Below are 11,468 nucleotides of genomic sequence, written 5' to 3' on the forward strand. Positions count from 1 at the left end.
AGGGTCTATAATGAATGGGTTTTACCCATTCATGTATTAAATTGTAAAATCTTCATGTAAAAAAATATTTAGTGTATGGTCTCTCATAATTAGACACCATGGATAAATATTAGAGGTTTGGAAAAATTATTGATCCCCTCATAAGTCAATTAATTAAATTTTCTGGTAAAATTAAATTAAAATCCTAAGCCAAAAATTTAATTAATTTTGTGTCCTAGGTAACATTAAATTCTCTAGTGGTGAAATTCGTGGACTTTAAAGAAGTTAATTTTTGGAGGTCCTTGGCCAAGGGAATATTGAGGAAATGAAGAAATTTTGGACACTTGGGCCTTGACGATTAAGTCAAAGTCCAATTTTTGAGGAAATTAACTCAAAATAATTAATTTTGAGTTAATTAAAAATCAATTAAATGAAAATTTTGTTTTTCTTCAAAAAATAAATAATTTCGATGGTGATGATTAAAGATTAATTAAATCTTTATGAACGGTCGAGATTAATTTGATAGGGATCAAGCGAATTAGCTGTTGGATAATCTATCTATAAATTAGAGGTTGGTGTCAGTTTTTTTTTCATCCGATCTTTGAATCGTGTACTAATCTCTCAAGCTCTCTTGTCTATTTTCTGGAATAAATACAAAAGCCTTTGGGGTTTCAACTTGCGGTGGTGTTCTTCTTCATGCATTTATTGTAATATTGTTTTAATTTCTGCTTAATATATGTGAAAACTATCAATCAATAGCTCTCTTAGAATAAGTTGAATATAGGTATCTTATTCAGTTTGTTGGATCTAGGGTAACGTTTTTAATTTTGATTGAATTAGCAGGTATTTCTATTTCTTCAGAATTTTATTGTTATTCTATTTCTTTGCTTGGTTTGATGGTTGATCTAATGTTTGCAGAACATCTCTAAGGTTTTCATTGAGCGTTTGGGGATAGTCCTTGGTTGGACCAGCCAACTCTCAACACATATTTTTTGAAGAGGCTACCTCATACTAACTTCAAGATTTATCTAAAGATTAAATTTTTATGAATGAAATTTTTGGGCTAACTTCTAAAAAACCAATTTTTGTTTGTTTGTTTGTGGAAAAATTGATAGATCTGGGAGCAGAGTTGGACTCATACTCCTCAGATCTTACAGATCCGCAACTCTTGTGCATAGACTTGTAGATATTTCTTATGGATCTAGGATTTTTATTTTTTTATTTGGGTCTTGGGGTTTTATTTGTTTTTTGTATATATAGAGATCTGGGTATTTTTGTTTTCTATTTTGCAAGTGTGGATCTGAAGGAAAATTTAAATCTGGAGCTAGATCTAGACCTTGGAGGGCAAGATCTGGCCTCAACAAAAAATTAGCAAGGAAGATTATTAAGAAAATTTTATTTTAAAGGGTTTTAAATTTAGGTCTGAGGATTTCATAAGTTTTTCTGAGAGAAAAATTGAAGCAGGAATATATTGGTTTTCTTACCACTCAATCTACCGAGGAACCTAAAGGGGCTCCTAAGAAGGCAACTGCTAGGTTAAGGGCAACTGTGGAGGCTTAGCCCACTGTCACCACAACAAAGTCTCCTTGCTCTTTACGGACTTTTACTGATGGGAGGAGTCTCGGTAGTGTAGGGATTCACTTGTAAAGTATATGTCAATGGATAGGTGAGAAGTGACCCCGAAAACCCTTTCCCAAGGATGGGGTGAAGAATGTTGCTTGCTTGCTCTTTAAGCAAGGGACTTGGTCCACCAGGGATAAGGGGTGAGGGTTGGAGGGTTGAGGGAGAAGGGATAGCCTTATGAACAAGTTTCTCAATCCCTATAATCTTTAGGAAACTTGGATTCTCAAGTGGTCCTTGACAAATAGTCTTTATTGAGAAGTAGGATCACACGGGGCCAGGTGTACCCAACACAAGTTCGGGTATGGAATGTAGTGACCAATGATGTTCCTATCCTGGACAAGGTGAGGGAAAGGACCAAACAAGAATACTTTCTTCGAAAGGTTGAATTGATCCTATTGAGGTCTAACCTTGGGGTTTTATTTGTTTTTTGTATATATAGAGATAGGGGTGAGGGTTGGAGGGTTGAGGGAGAAGTGATAGCCTCATGAACAAGTTTCTCAATCCCTATAATCTTTAGGAAACTTGGATTCTCAAGTGGTCCTTGACAAATAGTCTTTATTGAGAAGTAGGATCACACGGGGCCAAGTGTACCCAACACAAGTTCGGGTATGGAATGTAGTGACCAATGATGTTCCTATCCTGGACAAGGTGAGGGGAAAGGATCAAACAAGAATACTTTCTTCGAAAGGTTGAATTGATCCTATTGAGGTCTAACCTTAGGGTTTTATTTGTTTTTTGTATATATAGAGATATGGGTATTTTTGTTTTTCTACTTTTCAAGTGCGGATCTGAAGGAAAATCTAAATCTGGAGCTAGATCAAGACCCTGGAGGGCAAGATCTGGCCTCAACAAAAAATTAGCAAGGAAGATTATTAAGAAAATTTTATTTTAAAGGGTTTCAAATTTAGATCCGAGGATTTCATAAGTTTTTCTGAGAGGAAAATTGAAGCAGGAATATATCGGTTTTCTTACCACTCAAACTAGCGAGGGACCTAAAGGGGCTCCTAAGAGGGCAATTGCTAGGTTAAGGGCAACTGTGGAGGCTTAGCCCACTGTCACCACAACAAAGTCTCATTGCTCTTTACAGAGTTTTACTGATGGGAGGAGTTCCGGTAGTGTAGGGATTCACTTGTAAAGTATATGTCAATGGATAGGTGAGAAGTGACCCCGAAAACCCTTTCCCAAGGATGGGGTGAAGAATGGAGCTTGCTTGCTCTTTAAGCAAGGGACTTGGTCCACCAAGGATAAGGGGTGAGGGTTGGAGGGTTGAGGGAGAAGGGATAGCCTTATGAACAAGTTTCTCAATCCCTATAATCTTTAGGAAACTTGGATTCCCAAGTGGTCCTTGATATTAGTCTTTATTGAGAAGTAGGATCACACGGGGCCAAGTGTACCCAACGCAAGTTCGGGTATGGAATGTAGTGACCAATGATGTTCCTATCTTGGACAAGGTGAGGGGAAAGGACCAAACAAGAATTCTTTCTTCAAAAGGTTGAATTAATCCTATTGAGGTCTAGCCTTGGGGATGCCTAGGCACAATTCGATCCTAGAGCTAGGGCTTGAGAATTCTGGAGATTCCACTGTTAGAATTGCGTCAAATTTGGAGGAGATGGAGGGGACCCACCAGTGCAGTAACCTATAGGAGATCAATTTTTTCCTTTGGGTCAATTCCCAGGAAATTGATGCCCTAGGTGACCTAATGGGGCTAGACTTGGGGAAAAAGGGGAAAATGGTTAAAAGAGGGTTGAATGATCACCCTTTTTGAGGGATCAGTGCCTAGTTCACTTGGGGATATGGAGTCAAGGATAATGATGAGTAAGAACTTGGTTTCTTAATCAAGGAGGCCCAGAAAATCAACTTCATCCAATGTTGAGAGAAAGAAAAGAAATGTGACCTTCAAGCATTTAAACTTCAAAGAAAATGATGCAATCTTCTCGAGATAAATAAATCTCTAGGACATTTCATTCATATAACATTGGCCCATACATTAAATTAGCTAAAACATGCTCAATTCCACATTTCGACAATGCAGCAACTAACCCTAATTTTAGCAGTATGCAACAACAATAATAATAGCATCAAAATTTACTTACAACGTTATAGAGTATATACAACTAGCATTTCGTTTGCTCAATAAAGCTCCAAGACGAGAAATAACCCAAATCCATACATCAAAATTCATCCATCTCCAAAAATATCCAACAAGGAAAAAGTTCGAAATTTCTCTATGATTAGAGATCCCGAGTCAAGTGATGATACAAATGAGTGTATCTAACATCAATATATAGCCTCCTAAAGAGTTCGAATTAGCCTATGGGCCTACATTAGCCCCCTAATGATAAAATAATGTGCAAATAAAACCCCTATTAGTGACAAGCCCACCAAACAAGCTCATAAGTGTAAAAATAAACCTCACAAGGGGCCAAATAATAACATGTGGATGTCGTAAGGCCCTCTAAAGGCTCAATAATATCTTGAAGTGCCATATTGAGGAATAAATTCCTCAGAATATGATGGACAAGGGGGTGGCCCCTTGTTCTCCAAGTAGTAGACCTGTGGTGTTCTCATTGGGTATTAGGGAACATAGATGACCCCATGGGTCTCCATATGAATCGGAGATCCTTTGCAAGGGTCCAAGTGGTGGAATGAATGCTGCCATGACATCGTACAAGTCCTGGGACACCTGTCAAGAGTGTAGGGCTCTTGTGGGGGCCTGCTGGGCATAATGTAGCAAACATATCATCATCATCCCAAAAGTGGATCTCTAATAATCTCCGAGCGTCCATGAAGATCCGTGGAGTGTTGTCTGCTACCGTGGAAGCCCATGGCCCTCTATGCACACCTTACTTGTGCCAATGTAAACCTTTGGGGGTTAGGATCCCATATAGGGAAACCAAACCCAAATGGAAACCAACTGTAATCTAGCATAAGATCCAATGCGTCCCCTAGGCTTACAGTACAACCAATCATTAAAATAATCGGGTAAAAAGCTTACAAATCATGGATAACAATGTGGGTACTTCATAATGGCATGCCCTTCCGTAGTGGGCTTTGGCATGTGCTAGTGTCTCCAAGCTCCAAAGGGGTTAGCCAAATACCTTATTAGGTGTTTTCATCCCTTAAAGGGGATAGTATGTCCAAGGTACATCCCTCTAATGGGGGTGGCAAGTGAAAAATAAGTGGAATGGAATAGGGAATGAGAGGGGAAATCTTGGGCCACATAGTGGGGCATAGGGGTAGCTAGATAAAGGGAAGCCCACACCTGGGTATGTAATGTATAGGAGGGAGCAATCGTGGTACATGAGGTGGCCCGACCATGATTTTTCTACCCTTCTTCATATACATGTTGCCTTTTATGAATTTTCTCTAATTAACTACTCAGGGCTCAAAGGACAAGAGCATGATGCGTGAGATATAGCAGTGATTACCCCTTTTTAGGTAGGGCGGTTTATTGCCCTCCAGGGGTTGGGACAATCATGTGTTCCTGAATGATAGAGGAGGTTCATCTAGGGCTTATGGAACCAGGGTGATGGCCATTGATTGGGGTAGAGCTCATGTAATGGCTTTTGCCCACGTGCTAATTATTTTTGTCCTGACCATCTTTTGCATTTTGTGGTACAATTTCCTATTAAATGTGGCCATTTATGCTTTTCACTTTTTTTTTAATTGCTTCAACCTCCAGGGCATCATTCTAGGCTTGATCCAAGGTGGGGGCAAGGGGATAGGGAGGCTAGCCCTATGTGGACCCAAAATGGGAATGTGGACCTAGGTGGGAGAAAAGATGAATGGGGGTATAGTGAGTGGAAAGGGAGTGATATGTGTGGATAAAGGAGCGGGACCACGCACCCAAAATCGGGGTTTCCCAAGTAGTACCACCCTAGAACCAAATGGTCAATAAAGGAGATCCCACGGGACTAAGATCCAAGGGTAACAACCAAAAGAGATCAAGGGGACAGGAGCACAAACTAAGCCCACTCTTTTCGCCAAATCCCCCCATCAATCCATACCTAGAAGTATCCATGATAAGTAAACCCAATACTCAATTACCAAATGACAAGACATACCTTTAGATTCGGGAGGCCCACCTTCAAACATACGATCAATACAGGTGGGTGAGGGACCACATGGCTGGCTCAGGTGGCAGAGAAATGGCACAACGAGCTAGTAGGAGGCATTAAGGGGCTGTCGGCTGAGGCTTATCATGGAAAAAAATTCTCCTGGGGATATCACCCACGAAATGGTGGGTAACAAGTTTAATATATAAATTTCTGGGATTTATTTTGAGGTTCTTGGGCTACCATTTGCTTCCTGGAAGCCCTTCAAAATTTCTCTGCTGCCTTTTCCTGCGTTTTTCTTCTTGTTGATCCCTTTGTTTCTTTGAAATCGCTCCTCTCTATTGCTTTTTTGGTCTTCTCTCTGTAAATTTTGACTTTCTTCTCCATCTTCCGCCTCTTCTCCTTTTGCCCTCAGCTCCTACGCTTTCCCTCAGTTCTCGACCCTCATTTCTTTGCTAATCCACAACCCTAAGCTTGTTGTGCTATCCCTTATCCCTCCGCGTGAAGCCAACTCCTCGTTCTTTCTTTGCTCTTTGCAAACCTGCACTTAGAAACCTTACGCTCCCTCACCTGTCGGCAATCTTCCTCCGTGTCCGAGCTCCTCCATCCTTCTTCGCTACTCGTCCTGCCCTCCTTTTTGCGCACTTCCGTCTCCCTTTCTCTCCCACGACCCTCCATTCCCCTGTTGCTCCTCATTCTATTCTTCCCATCGGCTTCCCGAGTCATGTGTCGTAGTAGATCCACTCTAAGAGCCCAGCACACCCACCTTAGCCATAAATGGCCTCTAGGAGATGGCTTGTTCAAGCCATAAGTGTAGGATGAGCCTTGAAATTGGGGCTAAGGGAATAGTCATGATAAAACAAAGGGGTCTAGAGAGAACCTAAGTAATAGATCATTTATCATGGTCTAGTGTAAATACATAAGATACATGGTCACCAATTTTGGTTCATTGTTGTACATAATACAATACTTGTGGTCGTACACTTGATCACTGAACCGTGGACTCAAACACTACCTTAAATCAGGCATGAGATCAACTCCGATGGGACAAATATGGTGAAAAAAATGTATTCGTTATGATGTGAAACCGAGTTGTAACACTTTGCACTGGTCACGAAGTTTTGGTCCACATTTAACATTTCCACATTTCCACATCCCCTTATTGCTATTAGAATGCCCCATCTTCTTTCACTGCCTCTACAACTGACTCAATTGGTTACATAGCATTTGAATTAGTTGAAATACAGTTACTTACGAGTCCCACAACCAGATGTTGGAGAGTAGCACAATCAGTTTGAAAGTCCTCAATATCAGTGTTGCAAACATCCCGATTTTATTGCAATAAAATCGTGAAATCATGATTTTTGGGCCTAGCCGATGTTTGCTGATTTTTACCGATATTTTGGCAGTATTTTAATTTTGCCAATGTTTGCTGATTATTATTGATATTTTCCCTATTTTTATGATATTTTGGTTTTCTAGCCCCTTTGCCGATTTTTGCTACATTGCTCAATATATCTCCTTTCACTGTGTAAAGTTTTCTAGTTTGAATGCAACTTCAAAGTTTTTAGCCTCTTCTTGGGAATGCATTCTACAAGTAATTGAGAAGAATTGGTTCCTATTATCAATGATATAATCCATTTGTCTTCTTTAAAAATATGTAGATTTCAGTGGTCTCACACAATAAGCATCTTTCAGAATATCCATGATCCATTTTGATATCCTAACATAACACCTCTATGAACCCCTTATTTCTAGGGTTCCAAGGAGATGCGTCACCCCACCTGGGAAACGCGTCCTCATGCTTCTTTGCGCTGCGGAGACGTGGGAACGTTTGGGGGTAGTTTCCCTACGTCGCCAAAAAACAGAAACATGAGGAAACTCGAAGGAGCGACGTTTCCCCCCAAAAGAGGAAATGTTCCCTGCGTTTCCAAAAAGAATTGAGGTCAAATCATAAAAAAAAGTCAAATCCATATTTTTTTTTATAAATTGTGATAAATATTCTATGAATTGATTGGGGGGACAGGGCTTTTTTGGTTATTTCATATTTGAAGGGACCAACAACATGATGGGATGTTGATCCAAAAGATGATGCATAGGTAGGTATGGAGGGACTTCATGAGACACAAATGGGGTTGTGGTTGGTGTGCCACTTAGCATGTTTGTGAATGCAAGTGATTTGAGATTCAAGTGGTGACATGGTTGATCCTGATTTATTCATGCAACAGTTGGATGCAAAGACTAGCGGGGCATTGCCTTGAGCAATTATGTTCACGTGTCATTTGATATGTTCTTATGTTGTCTGCTTTTCTGTTTAGGAATTCAGTTGTAGACTTTAGTTTGTTTTGAATCTTGATATATTATATATTAGACTTGACTATAAAAATTTGAATCTTGATGTATCAGACTTGACTTTTATTTCAATATTCAGTATTCACAGTTGGAACTTCAATATGGTTTAAACTTTATTTTCATTGTACAATGTTAAAGTTAGATGTATGATTGTATCATGCTTTTCGTTTTAAATTTGTTTGAGCTATACGATTTATCCTTCATGATGTAAGTGTTATATAATGATAACAGAGAAATTATAAAATTTCAATGATATATTTATAATTTTTTAGTATTTTACTATTTTTGTCGGGGTCCCTTGTGTTCAAGACCTCGATTCCCACTCACGTTTCCTAAAAATTGGTGGGGAGCTTTTGCATAGGCCGCTCTTGCATTTCCCTAGAAACTTGGTGGAACTATGCTTATTTCTAGCCACAACACTTAGACTAGCAAGCCCAACTACGCATACCAACATTTTGTTATAGAAGTATAAGAAAATTCCTGAGAGATTAACCTTTTGCATATTTAGGCTGAGAGGAGCAGGGGCTTTTCGAGCAACAACCAAACCAGAAAGACCATGCAATGCAACCCAAACAAACCAACCCAAACTAAGTCACATGAACTAGAATGTAAAGAGCTTGAGCCGCAGTGACCAACATGACCTGAATCGCATGGACCCAAGTCCTAAGCCAATAGAAATCAATGTTGTCGAAATCGGTTGAACCTGCTAATTCTACCAGGGGGCACTGAACTAAAAAAGGCTGGTTCAATGCCAAACTGGCTAGTTTCGTACGACGTTGTACGACATTACCAAGGGCCCACAAAACTCATATTTGTTTTAAAAAACAATAATCTATGAGTGGAGCAGCCTAATACTCAACTCTAGGACTCTAGTAATACTTAAATTCTTAAAGTAAAAGTGACATTTTACCCAAGTTTTTAACATTACCATTAATTGTTTCAGGATGTTTGAGAGTGGTTCTAGTTTCGTGGGATTTCATATGGAGAAAGTAGAATTTTAGGTCCCATTCAAAATCAAAGAACTTTTTACTGTGCATTTTGGGATGACTTGATACTTAAATTGTGTTTGAACTTTTAAAACTGTTTTATCATCTACGCAGTTCCATTGCATATCTTTGGTATCTCATTTGGGTTAAGAAGCCTAGAAGACGTGTCTACCTAGACAAATGACATGACTTAAATTCCAATAGGTGTATAAGATATTGTTTGTTGAATTGAGTAAACAGATTTTCATATTTTTATGTCAAACACTTTTGCAGGTTCACAGCACCTAAGGGATATCTTTTATAGGATGGGCCTGTCTGACAAGGATATTGTTGCTCTCTCTGGAGCGCACACATTGGTAAGATTTTGGTCATTCCATATACGTGCGTTGCTTCTTACTTGATTACATGTTTATGAATCTATTCAAAGGATATAATTTTGTTTCCTTTTTCAGGGAAGAGCACATCCAGAAAGGTCAGGCTTTGATGGAGCATGGACCGAGCAGCCTCTGAAGTTTGATAATTCATATTTTGTGTAAGAAATCGCAGTGTTTTGCTTAATGAACATGATCTTGGATACTTTTTCCATGACAAGTATATATTCTGAGGTGGCTATGTATGCCACTTAGCTTTAAGCCGTTTATGTTGTCATTATATATAAGTTTTTTTTATTTGGAATGATCAAATACAAGTACATATTAGGCCTTAGAGGACCGTATAAACTAAAATCAATTAGTTCAGCTCACCTGAAGTACGCGCAGGGAAAGGTTATCATAAGAGACGGTGACTAAATATGAGGACCTAAAATTCATACTTGAATGGGGTATGCATCCCACAGTAACACAATCAACAATCAATTTGCTAATATGGGGTACTATTTTAGGCCTTATCCCATTAATGGTCCCAGGAACGAACTAGTCACTTGATAAAATGAGGCCCAAAACATTAACAGAAATACAAAACACGATATAAGAATGCTCAACCATTTCAGACATGTATTACTTGTGACAGTCAACTCAATCTTATTACATGTCGCGAAAAGTCGAATAATTTATTAATATTTTGATGTATTTACTTTACATTGTCAGAGAGCTTCTCAAAGGCGAGTCTGAAGGATTACTCCAATTGCCTACGGACAAATGCTTGTTAGAGGATCCCAGTTTCCGCCCTTATGTGGATCGTTATGCCAAGGTATCTTTATCCATACCATATTACATAATCAGAGTATACCTCTTTGATCCCCAGATGTCGCTATCTTGACAGTCATTAATGACTCAGCAAAACAGACATTCAATTTCTGTCTTCTTCATCGGCCTTGAAATATTGCATGATAGCATATTGTAATTACTGCCGCTGCATATTGCGTATTTACTTTTCCGATGCAGCTGCCTTGGGACTTGTAACTTGGGATTGATCTATAATTTAAAATGGTGTTATTTTGTAGGATGAAGATGCATTTTTCAAGGACTATGCAGAGTCACACAAGAAGCTTTCTGAATTGGGATTCAGAGATCCAAGTTCACTTCCCTCTGGTTCTGGTTGTGAAGTGAGCACATCTACAGTGCTTGTACAAGGGGCAGTTGGAGTAGTAGTTGCTGCTGCGGTTGTTATTTTTGGCTACTTATACGAGGCTAAAAGGAAATCAAAGTGAAAGTGTGCCGCACGGGAAATTCAAATGTTGGATACTGCAATTATATTTAGCATAAATATTCTGAATTGAATGTCCTATTTTCTTTTGAGTAGGTACTGACAGGTTCCATGCAGCCCACGCTATATTGTAATCACGAGTTTTAAACTCATGCTTAGTTATTATATATATGATACCATTATTTATGACTAGATTAGATTCCTTTTTATCCCCTATTCTAAACTTGTTGGACCTCCAACTCTGGCACTAATACTGTGAATTTAACAGTGAATAAGAAACAATAATGGCTGGCATGGTTATCGTTGTATATTTTTTAAAATAATGTTAGGAAAGGAGGGATAGATTTTTAACGTATGCATTTGAAATTGTGGTTATTCTGAAATCAAAATGGGTGTGTTCACGTGGCAACAAGAATTTAACCATGTGCATGTATCTAGAAGTTAGAACTAGTAGATATGTATGGCATATATAGAATATACATGCAATTATTCACATTGTCATTACATTAGACAAACATATGTCTAGGGGGAAATGTACAAGATACTTATCTAAAATGATGGCTTCAAGAATGATTGCTGAAGGGACTGAGCAGCAGTAACAACGACAAGCACACCACCTCATATGTCAGCTCCAAGCCAAGGGTTATGCAAGAAAATCGTGGCAAACGATTATATCTTATTGGTTGTTATTTACGGATCTTGCTTGGTAGTTCATACCACATTTGTCCCAGGAAGGCATTATAAGGCAACTCGGTAAGGCCTGGTTGTGCCATGCACCCACTTTCATATCCCAAAGAAATCATTTTCCAATAATTTTTGCCATCATCTC

At 38.9% G+C, this 11,468-nt stretch overlaps 1 protein-coding gene across 2 annotated transcripts in view; it reads left to right on the plus strand.

Annotated features, from left to right (window-relative positions):
* The window catches only part of APX3 (ascorbate peroxidase 3), a 232,400-nt gene extending 221,569 nt beyond the window's left edge, over positions 1-10,831 (plus strand). For both annotated transcript variants that reach the window (XM_089392980.1, XM_089392979.1), the window contains 4 exons: positions 9,269-9,351; positions 9,448-9,527; positions 10,081-10,183; positions 10,437-10,831. In XM_089392980.1, coding sequence (XP_089249106.1) covers positions 9,269-9,351; positions 9,448-9,527; positions 10,081-10,183; positions 10,437-10,643 — 473 coding nt within the window. In that variant the 3' untranslated portion in view covers positions 10,644-10,831. The remainder of the gene's footprint in view (positions 1-9,268; positions 9,352-9,447; positions 9,528-10,080; positions 10,184-10,436) is intronic.
* The last annotated feature ends 637 nt before the right edge of the window (positions 10,832-11,468 follow it).

The sequence above is a fragment of the Pinus tabuliformis genome, chromosome 1_1 (genome assembly GCF_031772625.1).
Source record: "Pinus tabuliformis cultivar Carrire ecotype Pingquan chromosome 1_1, CPIR1, whole genome shotgun sequence".
Taxonomy (NCBI): Eukaryota; Viridiplantae; Streptophyta; class Pinopsida; order Pinales; family Pinaceae; genus Pinus; species Pinus tabuliformis.